The 22,546-nt window shown below is 39.2% G+C and overlaps 1 protein-coding gene across 24 annotated transcripts in view; it reads left to right on the forward strand.

Moving 5' to 3' along the window:
- The window catches only part of GPD2 (glycerol-3-phosphate dehydrogenase 2), a 142,732-nt gene that overhangs the window by 32,230 nt on the left and 87,956 nt on the right, over positions 1–22,546 (forward strand). For all 24 annotated transcript variants that reach the window (XR_011142032.1, XR_011142033.1, XR_011142030.1 and 21 more), the window contains 5 exons: positions 12,280–12,444; positions 13,250–13,394; positions 18,609–18,802; positions 21,498–21,632; positions 21,881–22,056. Coding sequence is in view for 10 of the 24 variants with exons in the window: in XM_068949425.1 (XP_068805526.1) it covers positions 12,280–12,444; positions 13,250–13,394; positions 18,609–18,802; positions 21,498–21,632; positions 21,881–22,056 (815 nt within the window). In the remaining 14 variants the exon portion in view is untranslated. The remainder of the gene's footprint in view (positions 1–12,279; positions 12,445–13,249; positions 13,395–18,608; positions 18,803–21,497; positions 21,633–21,880; positions 22,057–22,546) is intronic.

Consider the following 22,546-nt stretch of genomic DNA (forward strand, 5'->3'; position numbering starts at 1 on the left):
AAACCCACCTCTGGTTAGACTTTTGGGGCTCTAGTTTGGCAAGAGAGCTCAAAAACAGACTTTTAAGTTTTGCTGCTAGTGAACCTGCTTGTTTAGGCCAGTATATCTGGTCTTATTTTGCTTTCCTTAAGGGACTCTGGACCACTAGCGTTAAGTTATCCATGCTTTTATGCAGTTTAAAGAAATGTTGTTTTGCAGCAAGCCCCTCAAGCTGCAAAAAACAAACAGCCCCCCCAAAACAAAACAAACAAAACCCACCAAACCTTCAGCTGCCTATTAACCATTGGATGAATAAAATATTTCCTGAAGGACTAAGGTATCAAATTTGTGAGCTCATAATATATGTTTAAGTGTTTTGAGATTATATCTAGGCCAGAGTAAAAATTTTCCAGCTAAAATGTTAGATCGGTGCTTGACATGCCGCTTTCCAGAGTGAAATTCTGTCTACAGTAACATGCACCACAATATTTCTTGGTGGCTCAACCTGTTGCCCACAGCATAGGTGGGGGGCATACTGCATTTTAATTGGTTTATCTTAATCAATTAATGCATTAATCTCTGTTCTGTCCACAGTAGGCTTGTTTGTAAAGTCATAATGTGTCAGCAAGCACACTTTAGATCTTCTAAATTGTTATATTTGTGTTCTTAGCCACATACTTTTATACCCTAAATCTGGAGTTGTGGAGGACAAAAGGGAAATGGAGTTGATCTTGAAAACTGGGGAAGGGAACGATAGGATCGATCAACACCCCATTTACTGCTTTTACCAGAATTAAAGCCACAGAGTAGAGCATTAAATAATAGCAAAACAACATTTAAATCTTAGTGTCGTATCTCTTCCTTCTGTCCTTCTTATCTTGCCCAAATAAAATGGCTCTTTAAAAATGGAGCATCTTAACTGTTTTTACATATGTAATTAAGTGTAGTTTTGTCGTCTTTTCTTGTCGGTTCCTGACTCTGTCATACTTTGTATCTGCAGTGCTTAATAGCACCTACAAGCAGCGTCTCACTTTTTGGCATGTTGCTTATTGCCACCAAAGGGAAGAATTTAACGTACTGATTATGTAAGTTGCTTTCTTATTTGATAAAACCACTTGTCTAGTTATTTACTTATAGGTGGCAATATTCTTTTGCAAATGAAAGATCAGAAATGCTTTCTTGTTTTATTTCGTAGTTGTTGATCAAACTAGTGGCTTGTCGAATAATCCATTATTCATGAACGTGTTCTGTTCTGAAATGTTGCTCTGGTTGTCTTAATTACATTTTAAAAATTGTTTATACAGGCAAAAAAAAAAAAATGGTACATTATAAATGTTGGAAGTACCAGCAAGAGCAAATCACAGACTTTACCAGAGGCTATTCTTGCTCTGTCTCAGCATCAGGAAACTAAAGCATATGTTGGATGTTAGCCTGGGTGTACACAATGTGTCCTATTTATTCAAGGTTTCCTTTGAAGCCACAACTTACAAGTTTGTTTCTTAGGGGTACATGTCAGACTTCATTTAGCATTTGTTGGTATTAGGATACTCCTGAATAGCAAAAAGGCAACATTTTGGGGGAAGAATGTGGCTGCTATCTGAGCAGTGATCTGTCAGTTTCATTTATGTAGCTCAAGGAAAATTGGAAAGGAGGCACTGCGGAGAAGCTGAAGCTAGCATCTCAAGATCACACACAGAATTATTTTAAAGCATTTTTAAATGGAAGAATTAATCTCCATTTAAATTGTACATAGCTCGTTATGTTAAGGACTGGGAAAAGCATGAAAGCAGAGATCCAACTGACCGGAATATTGCAATTAAAAGTGTTTAGAAATGCTTGCTAATTCTAAGTGGCAGAAATCTTTTTAAGGTGCATTATTTTGTATCGTTAGGTTCTTGTAGACTTTTTCTGTACGTGTTTTGCCTTGAAAGATGAGCCTTAGGTGCATAAGGAAAATCTGTGTTCTTGAGTCAGTCATGAATGTAACATTTTAGGGTTTTGTTGATACTGCTCTTCATTGAATTTGCTGTTAGTTTATGAAAACAAATGAGCATATACTACTTCTGTGACTGTTTTGCAAGTCACTGTTTTGGCAAATCACGTTTGGTTGGTTAATGTCTTGTTCCACAAATTTCCAGTATGCTTGCAGGGATATAAGCAACTGTACTTCTTATGACTTTGCCTTCTCAGTATTCTTGTATATATTCTGTCCTGAAATATTTTAATATGGAGCTTACTTAAAGGTGGAAGAGAGAACCTTTCACAGAGGATTTAGCTTTCCTTGTTTACAGCAAACCCCATGAGAAATCCTTCCTAGGCACACATGCACATACAGAGAGACACACACAAAATCAATGCAAAGGAGTAAAGCATTCATTAAGCTGTCAAAAATGGAATAAATGCTTTTTTTTATTTAGGCTCTTGTAGCTGTTTTTGCTAGAATTTGAGTGTGTCCTGAATTATGAAATAGTGTAGCTTTATAATTCATATGTGACAAATTAGTATTTTGAGAATGCTGGGAGCTGTAATAGGGGTATTACCCTATTATAGATGCAGACAACTGCATGACTCTTCTTCCCTAGATATAAGAACTCTTTGACAGTTTGTCACTAAAAAGATTTTCTGTGGGTGAAATACATTGCTAACCATATTTCTTGATATTTCAGGATTGAAACTAGACAAATTAGAGGAGCCTTGCAGGCACGCTAAGCGTAGCTGTGGCATGAAAAAGACTGTACATATCCTCCATGTCTGGTGGCTTCTGAATACGTTTTGTCCCGTGTTACATGTAAGAGTTGTATGTAAAGTCACGAAGAAAATCAGCAGCCTGCTGCAAGACGACTTGTAAAGGTGTTACTGGCTGCCTCTAGTGGAATACATGTAAAATGAAGTCCAAGTCCTGCTTTGACTGAACATGTAGAAATAATAACATTTCTCGTTTCCGAGGTTGGCGTAGATGTTAGTGGGGAAGATAGAGGAGGCATAATCTGTTACAAAAGGTGCTTCTGAATTCTCTGATTAAAATCTGTTGGGTCTCTGTTCGCTTGTAAAGCTTTTCAGGGCAAAGTCATTTGTATCTTATAGCGCTTTATCCATCAAAGAGCTTTTTTATCATTTTCAAATGGGATGAAATCAATAGCTGAAAATGACTTGTGTCTTTAACCCAGTTTCCCCCCTGTCAGAGGGCGCTGCTCTGCGCGCGTACCTGCAGGAGCGATAGTTTGTGCGTAACAAAGGAGGCCATGCATTCCATAGCACTTTTTTCCTTTTTTTTTTTTTTTTCCTTCTGCTTTTTGCCGGAGGCGGCGTTCCCAAAAGCATGCAGATGATAACTGCGTCTCCTGCTGTACCTGTAACAATTTAATTGTGTAAGTCAGCCCAGTCAAGCATCCCCAGCTTATGACTGGGAGACATGAAATTCATTGTCATTATTGTCCCTGTCATTTTGGATCATTATATCCTGCTGCAGAATTTTCCTCACTCCAGTGCTTTCTTACCTCCAGGAAGCAGGGATTATGGCTGAGGTTGGGGTGGGGGCAGCACTGTGAACTACATTTACCTCAGGGGAGCCACAGATTAAATTGGCTTTGCTCTCTGACTTGCTGGATTCATCTGTTTGTACGCTGTGGGTTTAAGGTTGCAAATGATGAATATTCTAGTGAATTCTGTGCCTTTTCTTAGGCTCGTATAAGCAAAGGATTTTTTTTTTTTTTGTATGTGTCCCTTAAGTGAAAGGAGAATAATTCTTCAGATCATGTTACCAAAAAGATTTAAGATTATTCTTGAGCAAAATGACATTATTTGCACGTTGTGCCACAAACATGTTGGTATTCCCCAGCGTGTCGTAGCTGTGAGAGGAAAGACTCCATTGAAGCATGTAACTTTGTTGTAATTTATATGTGTGCGTTTTATGTGAACGTAATAGCAGACCATTAGTTAATATGTACACTGTTCCGTGGTGTGGACATGAAAATATATATGTTGAGGGAAAAGCGATCATGCAGTTTCCATCATACTACGTTTATAGGGGATCTTAAAGGTGTTTACGTGATCGGATTTTACTCTTGTGAGAACTAACAACATCGAGCTAGCTGTGTTTATGTTGCCAGATGCCTGTGAGTTGCTGGGAGGAGGAAGTCCAGGTCGCCCGGCCTTTCCTGGCCGGCGGTGCCGCGCTGTCCTCGCAGCCGCTCTGCGCGTCTCCGGCTCAGCACGTTGCTGCCTCGCTGCTGCTTCCCCGTCCCCTGGAGCTCGGGGCTCTCCCGGCGGAGACGGCCGCCCGTTCGCCGCACGCCCAGCGCACGTAGCTCAGAGTGACCGAGCCCTCGCTGATCTGGATTCAGAATAGCCACTTGGCACACGCGGTGGGGTTTGCCTCAAATTTGGGCCGCCCGTTAGCTCGGGCACGGCAAACGCCAGGCAGCTCTCGCGGCACGCCGGGATGCGATGAGGTGCCCTGGCGCCGTCGTGTCCCTGCCTGGCGCGCGGCGGGACGGCCACGGCAGACCCGCGGTGACAGTTGCTCGTTGTGACATTTTAGCACAGTTTCCCTAAACTGACAATGACAACGTTTGGTTTCATTTTAACACTGTGCTTTTACTTACACTGACATTGCAATATGAGTGTAGTGACAAGTTGAAGGCTGATACAAAAGAAGTGGGAAACAACATAATTATAAAGCTGTAGCACAGAACAGTAATTCCAAACTTTCTCTCATTTTGCATGCCTGGACACTGTGGCCTTTTTTTTTTTTAATGCTGGTATCTTAGCTTCAGTATAAGGCTTAGCTTCCGTACCATAACGTGGCACTAGACTTGATTAGCGATCAGGTCTAAAGTTCTTAAGCTATTGTGACTTTTTTTTTTTTTAACAACACAAAAACAAGCTCTTATGGGCCTCCTTGTTTTTGCTTGTATTCGTTTATCTGTTACTCTGCACCTAAGTTGCCATGTATTGTACTTTCATTTCCTAATCTTTGTCATGATTCTGTTTGGTTTTTTTATTTGATTACAGCTTCCTTCCTTTAATCTTTCCTTATGCCAATAATCTTCAATTCCTTCGGTTCCTTAATTTTGTCTTGTAAAAATAGTAGTTATATATATAATAGTAGTGGTCTTTGCTGTACACTCAAGCTGTATGTGTTAAGGTTTGATTAACAAAGTTGTTATTGGTAAAGGGACATTAGTTCTTCCAGGCTGTGGAGGAGTGGAACCTAAAAGGCAGATGCTGATAACTCCTATGAGTTATTCTGTTAGCTACTAGGTTATTTTAAAAACTTGGTGGGTCAAATCTTAGCTTGATTGCTGGAATAGATTTATCTGTGAATAGGCCAGACGCTAGGCTCTCATTTCCATTGCTCCTATGGAGCGAGGACTAAAAATAAATATATTTTTATTTTAATTCTTTAAGATTGGACCACAGTTTTTTATTCTTATTTTTTAATTCTTCTTCCCCAGTCCCAAGTGCATATTTAGATGTGTATTATTCCTCCCACTTGAGATATATTTCAGCAGCATAGATAACGAAGTGGAAAGCAGAACTCAAATTATACATGATTTGTGTAAGAAGTATTCAGTCTGGCGTGATTCGCCACATTTTTATATGTGGGTGTAATAGAACTGATTTAACTGAGTCAGAATGATCTTCCCTCTAAAACAGGCCAAGAACAAATACATGCATGCTATGTATCCTAGAAAGCCTGTTGGTTGTCAGAGAATTTTTAACCTGACTTAAATGTCACGTGATTCACGGAGTTAAGAAATGGCTCAGGTCTGAGGGCATTTTTTCAAATGTGACATGTGACTCATGACTCAAATTTGATGTTAAACTCTGAATTTATTCTGCTTATGTTTGGGAGAAGAATCTACTGACTACTTTCTCTGAGAAGTCTGGAACAATTTTTACTCGTTCCAGCTGATTTATAATCACTGAACTCGAATAAAACAGATTTCAGTATCTATAGCAGGTGTTGAGTTCCTGTGTTAATACTCATAATAAAACTGTTTGTGTAATTAAGCATTTTTTAATAAAAAATCAGAGGGTGTGGGCTGCCCTGATAACTTTGAAGTTACATATAATTCTGTACTAATTATAGATCGTAAGCCTTAATTTGGTAAGGTGTGTGTGTGTGTATATATATATATATTCAACAAGAAAATTTTCAGGCACCTCAAATATGTTATCTGATTTCTTGCACTTTTCTTTGCTTTGTGAATGCAATTATCTAGTGCAGTGCTGCTGGAAAAACATAATTTGTCAGCATAGAAGTGTACTTTTTAAAATAACTTCTAGTGTATCAGAGCTTTTGGGGACAATGGACGTCTCAATATTGTGATAATTCAGTAACGTTGCCAACTTGATAGCCAGTGATAGGTTTTCGGGTACGCTCCAAATTCAACGGGCTGCTTTGTGAGATGCAGCTAAATATTTTAGCTAAATAAGAGGAGCTCACTGATAGCAGTCACGGAGTAACATGCAAGCAAGAGATTCATTTGCAGGCATTTAGCTTGCTGTTATTCCATGAAAAGCAAACCAAAAACCCTACCCATTTGTATAGCGGTATTATGTAGAGAGGCAGAATTGTGAACGTGTCGGGCACCTAGTTCTCTCATTGAAATACTTCTTTTAATGTCTGCTTCCATTCAAAAGAAGCCTGGGAGGTTACTATGTGGAGAGAGATACCCTCTTGAGAAAGTTCATTAAGACTGTCATGTAGCGTCTTGCTTTTCTAATTCTCCCTTCTCAGCAGTAGCTAGATAAGCCTAGTGAGAAAAGCCTGGCAATGGAGGAGAGGGGAGAAGGCTTTCATGTCTGGTGCAGCGACCAGCCTGTTCTTTCAAGCACAAAGTCTGGCTCGCGTTCCAGCAGCATAGCTGTAATATTACGTGGTTTTGCAAAGTTTGTTTGGGGCAACCACTACAATGTTTGTGTGTATTTTTACATGATTGTGTTCCCAGGACAGCAGGGATGCGTAATAACAAAATCTTACTCTTTGGCATAAAAAGAAGTTAGCATGGACAAAATATTACTCTTTAGGATTAAAAAACCCTTCCGGTTTCTTAAATGCAGTCAGTCTACTGCACACTGTTTATAACTGAATGGACAGTTCCAGAGGAAGAAGCTATTAGCAAGTTTGGACCTGGGAGAGGAAGAGTAACTCTCTGTCTTGCAGAGATGCACAAAGGTCAGAAGCACTCTGGCTATGTGGGGCCTTACTACAGCGCTGTCAGTGGAAGCACCGATCTTCCTCATCGGTAGTATGGTAGCCACATCTACTAGACTAGCCTTCTTAATCACAGAAGATCAGGGCTAGGATATTTTGGTCCTTCTTAAATGTTAAAGACCTGTTGCATCAAAAGACGGCGTGTGATTGACAAAATGCATTTATCTGCAATCAGCCGTAGTACCAGAATCCTAGGAGCAGCTTTGTGTCCAGGTAGCTAATGGTGGAGACAGGAAACATCTGCATGCCCACTCTGTTAAATTGTAACTTGCACGTTGCGTGTAGCTATGTGAAAACAGATAAAAATGTTTATAAAAACTGATTTTTGTACACACAGTGATAGAAACTGTCGTGATACTTTGCTTTGACAGGCACTACTACAAAGATTCTTGAGGTTTCAAACAATTATCGGCTTATACTGGTTTGTAGTTTCCTTAGTGGTCTGCAACCTTATTAATAGAATAATTTCTTTCCACACTTTTAAGCAGGAATTGGATAAAAGTAATAGATGTCAAAAAAGTGGCACTGTACAGAATATACTAGAACCAGCAGAGTGCATTATTCCAATTAACCCTGTGGTTTTCAAACAACTCCACTAAATTAGTCGCAAACAAATTTCTACAGTCTGTGGGCTTTGTTACCACTACTGGCTGTGTTTCAGTATAGATAAAAATAAAATTGAATGTACACTATGTGCACTCTGTGGGAGGATTCTTTTAGTGCCAGCGGAAGCATTGTCTGTTGATCTTTGAAGAAATACAACATTTGTTACGAAGGAATGAAAATAGAATTTTCCTAAATTACAAAAAAAGGAAGAAATTATAAACCAAATGGCATCACTGTTGGTCTTAAAATGGTTTAGAACACACTTAGACAAAATGTCTTCATGCACTAAATATCTTCACGAGCATGCCTCTTAAGAATAAACTGGGTTTTTTTGTTTTTTGGTTTTTTTTTCTTTCCCCAAGAGGATTCAGTGTCACTTTAATGAAAGCAGTTAGTCCAATGTTTCATTGACAGCGAAGTCAACTACCCTTAATGAAAATGAGGTGATTGCATCATTGTTACCATGCGATGAGCAGATGACAACGGTAAACTGAAAAAAGGCCCCCATTTCACTATTTTTCTTACCATAAGTAGCTTAAAGGGTTTAGGCATCCTCTTATTTTTGAACAATATCATAGGAGCTGCAGAGAAAACTCAGTATGGTCATCAGTTGACTCTTGGCCATACCTCAGCGTCTCTGGAACAAAAGCTTGCCTTTCCAGGTCACTGTTGAGATGCATCCATCTGAAGACAACTCACACACATGGATCCTCACATCCAAGTGCTTTCTAAACAATAGCCCTCAAACAACAGGACTAAAGCAGCAATGACCTCTCCAGGGCAAGGGGTTAGTGAACATCTGTTGTTGGTGAATGTTGCAGTTATAAACCCACTGTATTGCCCGTAAGTTAGTTATGATACGTTCAGCAGCTTATTTAAGTAAAAAAGCCAAATTACTTGGGTATAGTCTTTTTTATATACAGTTATTTTTAAAGTGTTTTTCCTTTAACTTTTATTGCAACTTCTGGAAGAAACTGAGGGTATACTAGACGAGTTACCTCTGGTAGCAGGGGAGGTGCTTGTTTGTTTTGGCTCTAAAGCGCTGATCTGCTTTAAAGTGGCTGATGTGGAAGCCCATAGATGCAAAACTATCTTAAGTAGACAATCTAGAATCTGCTCTGCAAGCTTTTGTCTACCTTGCCATTTATTGCACAATCGTACCTGATATTTTCTGGGGATGTTCTGACTGCAATAGTAGTACTAGTGTCAAGAAAGCTTTACGTGCGACTTCTGAGGAAAATTAAGCTTGGGGTTATCTTGAGATTGGAGGATCTCAAACTTGCGTGAGGAGATTGGCGTCCAACTGAAAAGATGAAAAAGCAGAGATGCAAAAGCTTAGTTTTGCTTCGTTCTTTCATTCTTCTCTAGAGTGGTACGGATCGTCTAAGTACCAGAACACATACTGATCTTTCTGAAATAGTCATTCTTGACTAGCAAGCCCATAACTAACTGGTTTTATGTTAAGCAGTGGAAATTATGCTTTGTGATTTGTAAGCTGCACTACAGTGAGAGTTGATGTGGCTGCAGTACCTTTCTAACAGGTGGTCTGCCTGGAAGAAGCATGCCCAACAACCACTTTGGGCAGCGAGGAAAAGATAACTGCATATAAAGTGCAAGCGTTTAATATAACTGCTTTGAGAGGGGGGAAATGTGCTTGCAAGGTGGAAGAATGGAGGGTTTTTTTTTTTTTTAAAAAAAAAAAAAGGGCAGGGAAAAGGCTGTTCATGAGTATAAGAAAATTACTGTACCGTGACCCCATGTTAGTAAACTTGAGGTATCATTCCTCACAGATGATAAAGCTCTGAACTAAGAGGTCACTCTCTTCATTTGTTTCAAATCTAAATCTCTGCAGAGCTCTGCTGCTTATACTAGGGAAGACTCTGGGACTCCACACTTCAGATTGATGTAATCTGAAGCCTTTTTTTATTTTATTTTTTTTCCCCTAGATATGTAGTTAATCAGGAACTGGTTATTTCCCAGTCCTCTTCCTGCAAATATAATACATAGGCATTCAGAATTCCTTTTGGACAGCTGAGAATTGAGTAATAGCAAGGGGCTTTGCACATCAGAATAATGATGAGCGAAAATGGTGAGAGTTTCAGCGAAAGCATGAAAATGTTATCTGGAGTGCAGTGGCCCAGACCCTGAAATGTGTTGAGCATATCCTTAGCTCGCTCTGATGTTACGGGAATTAGGAGTCTGAATGAAATGCTGAGCAGCTCTTGGATTTTAGGCCTAATAAGCAGTTGTTACTCCTATGTTTATTCTTTTTAGAAATTACATCTGCTTCTGCATTACTTATTCTGCGGATCAGCTTCTCTGGACTGCTTTTGGCCTAGACAAATAAGCCACAAAACTGGGAAGAGGCAAGCTTGCAAAATTTAAAACAATAAGGCTTGTATATAGCCAATAATTAATATTGGCTATAGCTGTAAATTATGCTGCTTTTGTGTGATGAATCCACGCTCTGGCTCAGCCGGAGGAAATTTGTTTGTATCGGGTGCCACCTTATGTATTGATAGCAAGAATGAATTGATGGAAGATGAAAACGTAGCTGAGGAAACCTTCTTGGCCCTAAGATCCTTCTACAATAAATGAATAAATTTTGCTGCACTGAAACAGGTAATTCAGGGCTTCCTTCATAAATAGAAGGCATCTGTGTTAGGGCCGTGTTTCTGTTGTGCTGGATTTCTTGTCCTGTAAAGCCAGGATTTACAGCATGCTATGGGGTCAGGCTTCTGGGTCTCCCAAATGAAGAATCAGAGTAAAGAGGGATGTCCTAGAACATCCTGCTTTTAAATGCCTTTGATTATGAACTAGGGGATTATTTTCTGAATTATTTTAGTGTAATGCTTTGTTCTGCTCTAACTTGAAGCAGCTGCTGTAATGCAGCTTGCAGCTGTTTGTTCCCCCCTGCGCCTGTATCTTTCCTCTATCTAGTGCTCCCTTTGCGTATGAGGTGCTGTACATGCTCTCAACCCTTCATTAAAACGTTAAGGTTTGAAGTGGACCTCATAAGGTCGTTTTATCCATTCCCCGACACTACTGCAGCATAAATGTTGATGCATTTATTTAATGATTTGCCCGCCGCTTCTGACAGATGGTTGTTTCGTCTTATGCATCTTCCATGATGGAGCACCTGCAACTCTTCTGGACATCTTGCTCAGTTGTTTTGCTGTTCTTTTCTGCCGTTTATTCTGGGCGTTGTTTGGTTAGTTGAACTGGAGGTACTGTTTGTTTCTTCATCGGTGCTTTATCATGTTACTGTTTTTGTACACTTAGCATAACTTTTTTTTTTTTTTCTGGAGTTGAAGACTAATTGCACTGTATCATCTCAGCTGTGTTAGAATGAGAAGTTTCGGGAGGGGATCAATGGCCCCATGGGCTCCACTTCCATCTTTATAACTTTGCCCTTTTAGCTAGGAACAGATTATTTGCACGGCAGTTCACGATTGCACAGACAGAATCAGAAGGACCCAATTTTACATAAGCCATTTATACTAAACGTTTGGAATGCTGGCAACATAAATCAACAACAATATCTATTACAAATTCATCACATTATCAGTATTATCTTTGATAGAACCAACCCAAACTCATGGGAAAGTGAACGTAGTGCAGGAAGTTTAGCCCTTTTGTAAATTAATAATTCAGGACACACAGAACCTGGCCACTTCAATGCAGAGTAATTCTTTCCAGCCAACATCCAGGATTTTAACTTCAGTGGCAATAATAAATAGGAGAAGTCTCAGGTGAAGCCAGTATTTTAAAGTAATTAATCATCTTGCCCTCATGGTCCCTCTGCCTCTCTTTTGGTTTTCTTTAACGAGGGAATTTCAGTAATAAATCTTTAATGATATATGTTAAGAATCCTTCATTAATTCTTGTCTGTTATTTCTCTTTTTTGATGGTTTTATGTTGTGAAGTGAAAATGCATATAAAAGAAATCAGCTATAGAAAGCTGATAGTCGAGCGCAAGAACGAGTGCTTCCTTGTACTTCCTCAGTGAAAGATCGTTTCTTGGACTTTGTAATGTTGTGTGGTACATTTGGTAATAGGGATTGTTAGTTAATAGTAGCGGCACTGTCGACCAAATACTCGGACTGTAACAGAATTGCAGCATGGCTACACAAGAAAGGGGAGGAAAAAATGTTTTGTCTGCTCCTAAGTTGGAGGTGAATGAATACTAATTCTGAATTCCGTGACACGTAAGATGTTACATAGTCTCCGACGCTATGAACACCCATATGGTAAGTGCAGTTGCATTTTTCCGCCGCTAAAATAGCGGTTTAATGCTCTGGTGTAGACGAGACAATATATCTTTAAATAACTCTGGTTAGACCTGACCAGCCATCACGTATATTCAATGTGACAGGGACAGATGTGACAGATCGGTTCTGACACACTTCCATAGCACGAGTCAGTGGCTGGAGGTGACTCGTGTCCTTCCTCTGCTTCTGTCCCCGCTGCAGGACAGCACAACGACGCACGAATGAACCTCGCCATCGCCCTCACTGCTGCCAGGTACGGCGCTGCCACAGCCAATTACACTGAAGTGCTGCGCTTGCTCAAGAGGACGGACCCGCGGAGCGGCAAGGAGCGCGTCTGCGGTGCCCACTGCAGGGACACCCTAACAGGTGGGTGGCTCGCGAGCCGCGCGCGTAGCTGGGAACGCCCGGCCGGCGCCTCTCGCCCAGCTTTGTCCCCTAGCTGCGTGCGGCACTTTGGCCGCGTTTCGGGAGCAGTGGCGCCGCGCGCCTTTGCGTTTTGAAGGACGTGGCTCTGTGGATCAAACTGAAAACTTTCTGCAGGAGATGTTATCATCTTTTAGTTGAACAGAAAAGCACAGCTTTTTAGGGGAGCATGTTGTTTCTATTAAAGAAACATAGAACTGGTAAAATGAAGGAAGAATGGGAAACACAGATGTTTGTAAATATCAATTAACTGACAAGGAAGACATCTTTCCAGAGTGCAGTGGCATATCATTAATGTCAATCATCTTTAACTTCTGTCAGGTTTTCACTCAAATGCGAGTGCTTTGGCAGAGCAGACTAAGCTTTACATCCAAACCCTTCTGTCAAGCAAAGATGACACTGTAAAACGCTATGTGCTGTACAGTAATAATACCATTTACCAAGCTCAAGAGTTGAGACTGAAATGCCTCTTGTTTGAGAGGCCGATTTCAGCTAAAACGCTCTTATTCTGCCCAGTCCGGTGCCCTGCCTTTACAGGTGAAGTGGAATTTTACTACAAAGAATTTTCTTCCAGATCTGATGTTAATTGAAAACTCTGTTAATTTTTAAGAAATAATTCCAGCTGTTCTGTTCAGACAAACACAGTATACTTTACAGTAGGTTAGGCTCATAGGCAGATTAATAATCCACAGTGTCAGTGAGCAGGAAAACAAATGGTGTATGTGATTGATACTGTTTTCTTTCACAGGGCAGGAATTTGATGTCAAAGCCAAATGTGTTATCAATGCTACAGGACCTTTCACAGACTCTGTGCGCAAAATGGATGATCAGGAAGTACCAAACATCTGTCAGCCAAGTGCAGGCGTGCATATTGTCATGCCTGGTTATTACAGGTAACGATATTCAAAGCCTAAACCATTTGTAACAATCTCTGCTGGTGTCTGTAATAAATAAGGTTGCAGAGACGCGTTTGCAGCTTTTACGGTAGTCTTGAATGCATGCTTTGCTTTTTAAAGAAAGGATTCTGGCACGGTGCCTATTAGAATAACAGTTTTATCTATTCAGAAACAGCCCAAGTCTTGTAGCTCTTACTCAAAGCTCACCAAGGCAACACTCTTGCTGAAGTAGAAGAGGACTTAGGCAAAATATCTACTACTGGTTTGTAAAGGGCTTCTATTAGAATAGTGAGTTTTACAGCTGAGTGTACCCACTGCTTGTTATAGCTACCTTAGAACACAAACACCACATAAAACCTTCTAGAGAGGTTGCCACCTTCATATACATTTTTTTTTTCTTTTATTAAACATCAAAGTCCAGGTAATGACTATCTGTGATTAAATTTTGTCGCTAATATTATCCTATATTATGACTCCGATTATAATATGAATACGGCATCTATACGATATAGAAAAGAGTTCAAAAGAGCGTGATTTAGCTAAAGCCTAACTTTGGAAGAGAGCAACATGAAACCAAGATGTTGGAGGGAATACTGTTTCGTACAAGGGGAAAAATTGAGAAACATAAGGAATAGGGAGAAATAACTAGGTAAGGAGGTTTCTGATATTATAGTAAGAATTAATCTCTTGTAATCTAGACCAATTTCTCTGTAAATGAGATCAAATCAGTGGAAGTCAGTGATGCTTCTGTTCACATCAAAAACAGTGGTGTTTTTACTTCTTTGAAGATGCCAATATCAAATTTGGTATGTTCTCTTTGTGGAATTCTGTGACGAAGCTGTGTTCAACTGCCTGTAGGTCAACCTAAGGCAATAAACAAGTTCTAACAGTTTGGAGTCCTCAGTCTCACAGTAATACAGCCTTAAATTCTTACACGGTTGTAGACATGAGCCCCCACACCCGTGCTTGCTTTTGTTGAAAGGACCTATCTCCCTCTGCTGACTCTGTTAAAGAACATGTTTCTGTGATGTTCTGTGCACCTGCTCTCTGCAGACTCCTTTTGCCTTTTTTCATTTGTTGCTGCTAAACTAAATCTCTTTCTACCAAGTAAGCCTTTTCGGTTGAAGCTCAAATATTACCTGTGATTTCTGAAGTTGTTAGCATCCTAATGGAAATTCACAATTTATAAACTTACCGAACTCTGTTGATGCTGGGCACTTATAATAGTACAACGGTCATATGGAAGACATTATGCGAATATAAATTTAGACTTCCAGTGCACAACATGTTGTTTTTGCATGGCTGTCCCAGTGGAACATGACCCATGGACTGTAAAATTGAGACTTTTTTTTTTTTGGCCCAGTGTAAAATTGCTCCTACATTCTGTTCTTTCCTATGTGTTTTGCACCTGAAAAATAGCAAAATGACCTAATAGTTGTCCTGAAGCAGTAGCAATCAAGAGAAATGGGTTGTAATCCTGGTTTCGTTATATGCTGTGTGAGAAGTACATGTGGCTCTACACCAAAAGAACATGTAATCGTGCAGAGCAGAAGTTTCACCCTTTGAATTGGTATGTAGATTCAAAGAGAAGATGGCTATATGCATGATAGTTCCAATTTATGTATTGTGTAATAACCTAATAATTTTAATTGGAAATCTGGAGAATTCTTGTTCTCCTTGTTCCTCAGTGTATGTCAGCATGTGGGCATTACTTTTCTTGTAAAATAGTATCTACCCACATACTGCCTCCACAGTACTGCTGATTAGATAAAGCCGTACTTAATTTCCTTTAAGTGGGATAGCTAAGCTAAGGAACTGTCTGCTAAATAGAAAAAAATCCATGGTATTTAATCTCAATTGTATCAAGTGTCTACTCCTGGTGCCGAGTGAGTACTCCTGAATGAGTAAGACTGTCATTTCCTTGCATCTGCTTGCCTTGGTGATAACTGTTTTGTAGAATCTTGACCTAAGCTCACACAAGGAAAGCTTTATAACAAACAGGTAGAGGTTTTTATATCTAAGCATACCTAAAAATTTATAACATAATGCTAACAATGCATTTATTTCCCACAGGATTTCTACCTCTTTATGCTCTTCATTAAGAGTCCCAGTATTACTCCTCTCGTTAGTTCTATTTTTAGTATGCGCGCATCTATTCTAGTAGCTGCAGTAAGTCTCACTCCTTATCACTTAAGTATATCATACTATGAGCACTTCATAATTTTTCCTGCCAAAGTGAGAAAGACGGGGGATTTCACCTACCTTTGTGCACTTTCTACCTGAAATGTGTATACGTATGCAATATTTTTTAAACCCTTCTGACAAACTTTGGATGTTTTCAGTCTTTCTGGAATTTTGCTATCCACTCTTCATTCCAAATTAAGTTCAACTTTAAAAGTGTTATTGTGTAGTTGTACCATCTTGAAAGTCACCTGTTTCCTATCTAATTGCATTTGTGGTGCTTTGGTCAAATATTTCAACTGGAAATCTTCCCTGTCTCTGTTCTCCTGTCTGTAAAATGTCATATTCTAATGTCTACCGCTTACTAACTTCAAGCTTGACGGCTCTGTTTTGTCCTCCAGTTAAATCATTGTTTAATTTTGTAGCCATACAGTTCTCATATGTATGAGGATATAAAATGTGTTCTGTTTAAGTTTCTTTCCTCAGTTGTCATATATTCTACATATATTCTCCAATTTAAATATACTGCCTTTCTGAAAAGGAAGCATATTGAAAAATAAGCCTTATGCTCCCAACAAAGGCAATTGTTCTAAAGCATGTCTTAAGTATCTTATTAAAGCTTTATCATTAGGCACGCAAAGGACCAAGTATCTTGATATTTGTTCTGCTGACAGTCACTTCAAACCCATCTTTACTGCGCTCTAAAGCAGTTTCTATTGGCCACTGTAAGTTTCCAGGTAAAGACGTTGCTTTACAATTCATATTAAAGTTTTCAATCTGTAACTTACCCATTTTAATAAGTCTTTTAAGATTATTAGAGAAATCTTACAATGAATGGTTACTGCTATAGCTTGTACTACACTGACATCCATTCCTTAATAGTAAGAATTCCTGTCTTGTAAAAATGCGTTGTTTCAGAAGTATTCCTAGTCTGCTCTAGTTTCTCTCTGGAGAGATTCCAGAGCAGGCAGTATTCTTGTGTGAGGACACTCCACCTGCTTCTAAATTTGTTTCCGAGGCTTTTCAGGTATTTATACAAGATAGAACGAACATAGCAATGGGAGATTGAGAGAGAGCTTCCCGGGATAGTCAATAGTCATCAATTAACTACATTCATTGGCATACGGAAGACTCAATTTCATCCTTTCTCAGCATTTTCACTGTCATCCGATTTGTAAACACTTTATTTCATAGGTGTTATGGTGAGACTTATCTTCAAGTTTCTGTTTATTTCTTTCCGATGTTTTAACTGTTTTTAGCTAAATCACGTTTAAAAATTTCATTTGTGCTTTTGACAAAGTGACTGTTCTAAAGTTTTCTGACTATTCTGATATTGTATATTAAATCTCTAGTTTCCTCTGTCTCTAAATCAATAGCCTTTTCATTTTAGAAAGTAATCGTTTGTCTGACGTGATTTACCTTTCACAAATCTATGTTGACTTCCCCTATTAAATTGTACTTCTCCAACCATATACTTAAGCTGTCTATAAATATCATCTAAAAAATATTCTAATATACATGCTATATATGAAATTTTCAGCTTCTCTTCTAGCCTTTCAAGATATTGAAAACTTATCTTCAGTAATCAGTTTAGACTTCATAAAAATGAAATAATGACTGATTCAGCTTGTAGCTGCCTTAAACAGGGTAATCCATATCCAACACGTTCTTTGTCTACCTCAGCTTATAGTGTTAGTTACTTGAGTCCATTGAATTATTTCCTCTGGTGGTTCATTAGAGTCTAAAAATATACCTCCTATCATGACCGCCATCAGAAATAGATGCAGAACCCGAGGACTGCTAAGCAGACTGCAAATGTTTTTCAGGAATCAGAAGTCCTTCTATATGAAAGTCACCGTCTTTTCTTTAAATAAAAATGAATGAACAAATGGATATAAAAACTGTTTATTTTGTTCAAGTTATTATAGAAGCCTTTTCTTTCCTGAAATATAAGTAAAGCTATTTAATAAGTGATAATTTTGTTTGTCTTTGCATGTGGATTTTTTTTTACGTTCTACCGGAAAACGTTGATACATAAGTTAAAATTCCTTATACAGAGAACCACTGTTTATTTGTTTTTCGTCCTACTGAAATGGTGGGGTTTTTGTAGGTTTTTTTGATTGTTTTTTTAATCACGCCATGGATCTCAGTATAGGAATGCCATAACAAGAGCTAAAGTATTCAGAATATACTTCTGAGTACTGACCTGAATCCCTTGGTAGACTGTGGGCTTAACTTCCAGTTCAAATGGCAGGTGGTTAGCAAACTCAAGTTGTAGCATCATTGAAAATTTAAGGTTTTCTTTTTTTTTTTTCTTTTTAGTGTATTGATAATGCTTATGACTTTAATCTTTTATTACTGACACTCACACCTATCCCATGAACCTTTGCCTTTGTGAATGAAGGTAGTTGTTGTAAATGTTGTAAGCGTCCCAGGGTGGGGGAGTTTGTATATCTGCATTTCTTTGTCTCCTGTTTAGGGGGCAGATAACTGATAACCCAAGTTACCAGTACTTGGTCTTAAATTTGTCTCCCCATATACGTGAACTCATGTCTATGTATATACATGTATGCATACATCAGAGCTAGTGATCTCTTCTTACTTCTTCCATTCTAACATGCACTTTTTTGGCCTTTCCTTTCCTTCATTCCATTTATAGTGGGTTTTTTTTTTTTTTTTTTTTTTTGCATTTGTACGACCAAGACTTCCAAGAGTGAATGGAGATGTGAGATGCCAAAGGCCTGGTTCCTTGATCTAGGGAAGTGGGCTGCAAACAAATTTAGGAAATCAAATTCCAGTAATAGCTGAGAGTTGCATTAAAGGGCCTTATTTCTCAAAACTTTTGGGACTACCTTTAAAACGGGGTCATGGCAACTTCTAAAATAATAGCTGATCACGTCTTACTTTTGTTCTTAGGCCGAAAGATTAACATTGTAATACTTTTATCAGGGGCACGAGGTGCCTAAGAGACTCCTTGCATTCATCTAATGATGCCTAATTTGTTTGGAATGTGTCTGTTCTCTGTTTCAGCCCTGACCACATGGGTCTGCTTGACCCAGCCACCAGCGATGGCAGAGTGATTTTCTTCCTGCCGTGGGAGAAGATGACGATAGCAGGGACCACAGACAGCCCAACTGATGTTACTTCCCATCCAATACCAACAGAAGAAGATATAAACTTTATTTTGAGTGAAGTGCGCAACTACCTTAGTTGTGATGTTGAAGGTAAACCTCGTCAGCTGTTTTTCACTGGGAGGGTAATGATGAGTCGGCAGTATTTCAATGTGAGTGAACGCTGCTTGTCTCAAGGTTTTTTTGAGACTGTGATAACTATGGTTCTTGTGCATCTGGGTCTTTCTAACACAAGTGGGACATAAGCGTCATCTTGATCTATGTTTCAGAGCTATAAAATGATGCTTTGTCGGAAATAACTGTACTGCTTGGACTGCTTAAACGGAAATCAGTTGATATCTGAATATTTAAATTTCATATACCTTTAACTAACTGGCACTAACTGTCTAAGCTGCACAGCCAAGTCCTGCTGGTCTTTCTGGGTTGCAGATGGCAGTGTTTTGTGGAAGTGAGACCGTTCAGTTCTACATCAACAGAAGTATATCAAATCATTCACTTACTCTTCTTTCAAGAAGAGTTGTTTTGACTTTTCCAATTTCTTTGTTTTTATTTCTGTTTTTCTAAATACTTTGCTCTTAATATTTACTTTTCTTGAACTGGTAAATGTAGTGTCAGTTTTCAATTGGAGAGGGCGGTATAATGGATAAAAGGAAACTTGTAGATATGTCCTGGTGATAGCTGTTCCGCTCAGCAGCTGCACTTGGGAATGCCAGCTCGTTTGTTGCAAGACACTGGCCATTTGGATTCAGGGTGTTGGTTTAAAGGTGAGAGGCTTCGTGTCTCGTTGCTGTGTCATTGAGCTGTCCGGTTTCTGTCACAGTGAGGTTTTTAAATGGTTCTGTGGAAGCCCTTGTACTCCTAGATTTCTCCTGTAGTAGCAGCATTAAAATACACCTGAAGAGCACTCTTCTGGTCAGGAACATTACAGCATCTTCTGCTCTAGATCTAGGAAGCTTGCTATTCAGAGGCTGGAAATACTAGATTACTTGTTTATTCTTCCCTGAAGTGGGTAATTGATGACTCTGTTTTGTATAAAGTTAAGAAAAACAGTCTTTACAAAATGTACCATTAAGTTTCTTATGCAGAAGTCGATATAAACGAGTGTGATAGGCCAGGCAGGTAGCTTAGACTGAGTTAGACTGTGAATAAGACAGAAATTTTGCGAGGGATTTTTACAGAAGTACATTATGAAGTGTTTAATGCTGTAGAAGGAAACCTACCTAGGTGCATGCTGTTTTTCACATATGCAATTAGCAGTGTTTATAGATTGCTTGTTATTGAATTAACAACTGTGCTGGCCATATCAACTCACTGCAGACCTGCCTTTTTGCTGCCAGAGACAGTGCCAGGGTTATCAACTTACACAGGCTTGGATGTGTTCCAACTGTTTAATTATAGTGTCACGCATGCTGCTTTTTCTAGTTTCATTAGTTTATAAACGTAATATGGTATCTTATTTCTGTGATTAACACTTCATTTTGGCAGGTTAAACATGCTGGCAGAGCACCATTGATTTCTGAAATCTATTTTGTGTTCTTTGGGGGATATTTTTACACCCTGTTATTGATTTTTTTTTCATTATCAGTTATTTGAAAGTTATAGTAAAAAATGTTCCAAAGGCTTCAGTATAAAGCAGATTGGTTAATTTCTCTATTGTGAACTTAATTAACTTAATTTTGTTGCATGTTAAATTCTCTGTTGGTCCCATGTTTTATTTAAAATAAATAAATATTAACTTTCAGAGACTAGGGTATCTTCCTGCCACTATTAAGGGCTTTTGATTTTTATTGCTTGATGCCTTCAGATTTTATTCCTCTAAGCGTACTGCAGAGTCAGGTTTGGCTTCAGAGGTAACGAACAAGAAGCAGAGGAATAGCCTACGTGGGCCGGAGGCGGAGAAGCCTTTTGGTCAGGTTTGCTGCAGAGTGGGAAAAAGTTTCTAAAGTGCTGTTAAGGATGGGAAGTCAGGTCCCAAAAGAGGTATTTGTGTAAGGACAACTTGGACTTCTAGTGGGTTGTTTTTGACAAGTCAGCTGGGCCCTGTTGGGTTGCCACGCAGTAACAAGTGCTGGAGGTTTGGCTGGGGTACAGGAACGGGATCTGTTATGGCCTCCTGGAAAATCACTAATACATTTTCTGGTGTGTATGTGTAATTACACTTCCAGTAAATGCTCTCAATAACGATCATTTTTTCAAGAGGAAAATCCAGAAAAATAACTTATTGTATTTGAAAATAACTTTGAGGTCCTTAAAGCAAGATGTAATGCTCTTGTGGAACAAACTTTATTTGGATTCCCAAATGCAATGTAATGACTGTCCTGTCAATAAAAGAAAAGAAGGAGAAGCCTTGATGCTGGAGTGGGGGTTGTTTTAGGGCGGGGGTGTGTGTTTTGTTTTGTTTTTATTTTTTTGAGTTGATCAGCAAGTTCAAGAGTTTAGTCTCGCAGCAAATCAGTTCTTAGAATATCTCTAGCCTGTTGGATTTTTACCCACTCTGTACAATGGACCCCTCTGTCTGTCAATGACTTGTCTATTTTGGGGTAGGGCAAAGATATTATCGACGCAGATCAGGGCTGTGCCTTTCTTTAATTCTGTAGCCCAATGCATTCCATTACTCTGGAGAGTCTTCTGTCTTTTTGAGTTCCTCAGCCAACAAGCATGCTGTGGTGCAGTCCTTGTTTCACACTGAGAATCTGCTTATAGGTAATCCCGCAAAGAACATAAGAGGAATATGAGATAAACAAAAATGAGTTCCTAAATTCTTTGGCTGTTCTTTGGTCCTCAACAGTGAGAAGAGGAGACGTGCTGGCAGCATGGAGTGGCATTCGTCCTCTGGTCACGGACCCCAACTCTAAAGACACTCAGTCGATATCCCGCAATCATGTTGTTACTGTCAGTGACAGTGGCCTTGTTACAATAGCAGGTACTGGATGTTCATTTTTGGTAAAGCTTTATTGGGCTTCCCCAATGAATTTTACTCAAAACTTTAATGTTCTTACAGGATACTCCTTCGCATTCCTATAAATAATAATGATCTACCAGTGGTAGTGTGACTTGACTTGTTGGAAAAAGTCTAGTAAGAATAATGAGATATATAAAGTGTGAAGCTGGCGTGCACTACACATATTTCTCTTAATTTCTCCAAATAAACAAATAAATGTGTGCTTACAGGTGGGAAGTGGACAACCTACCGTGCCATGGCACAGGACACCATTGATGCAGCTATTCAGGCTCATGGTTTTAATGTAGGTTCCAGTAGGACTGTTGGGCTGCAACTGGAAGGGGCTGAGCACTGGAGTCCTACTCTCTACATTAGGTTAGTCCAAGACTACGGACTTGAAAGTGAGGTGAGTTGTTGGTCTTTGAGTTTATGCTCTGATGCTTCTGTGTTGGAGGGTTTTATCAGATAAGACCTGGCCAGGATAACGAGTTTTTTAAGAAGTAAGTTCTAGTAATTATGAAGGAGAGAAGGAAAAAATGGCATATAATGTCAATGAGAAAAGAACAATCTTAAAATTGTTTCCAGCTTTTAAATGCATAGCCCAGCCAGAGTCTCTTGCCCTTCAAGCCCAACAAAATGCATGCTTCAGATGTGATCACAATGTAGCAGAAAAGGGTTGAAGCATCATTAGTCACAGTTACATTGATACATGTGTAGTAGTGTTAGTGCTGGTCTAAGCATTCGCAGCACAAGTGGTTTCCTCCCACACAATCAAAATCTAATACCCTCCTGACTCTTTTTGTTGTTGGTGATGAGAAAATTGACAAGAAAAACTTGTGTGTATTTGGTGTGCTTTTGAAAGAATACTGCATTTGGTATTTGTTTTCAAATCCATA

The sequence above is a fragment of the Struthio camelus genome, chromosome 6 (genome assembly GCF_040807025.1).
Source record: "Struthio camelus isolate bStrCam1 chromosome 6, bStrCam1.hap1, whole genome shotgun sequence".
NCBI classification, from domain to species: Eukaryota; Metazoa; Chordata; class Aves; order Struthioniformes; family Struthionidae; genus Struthio; species Struthio camelus.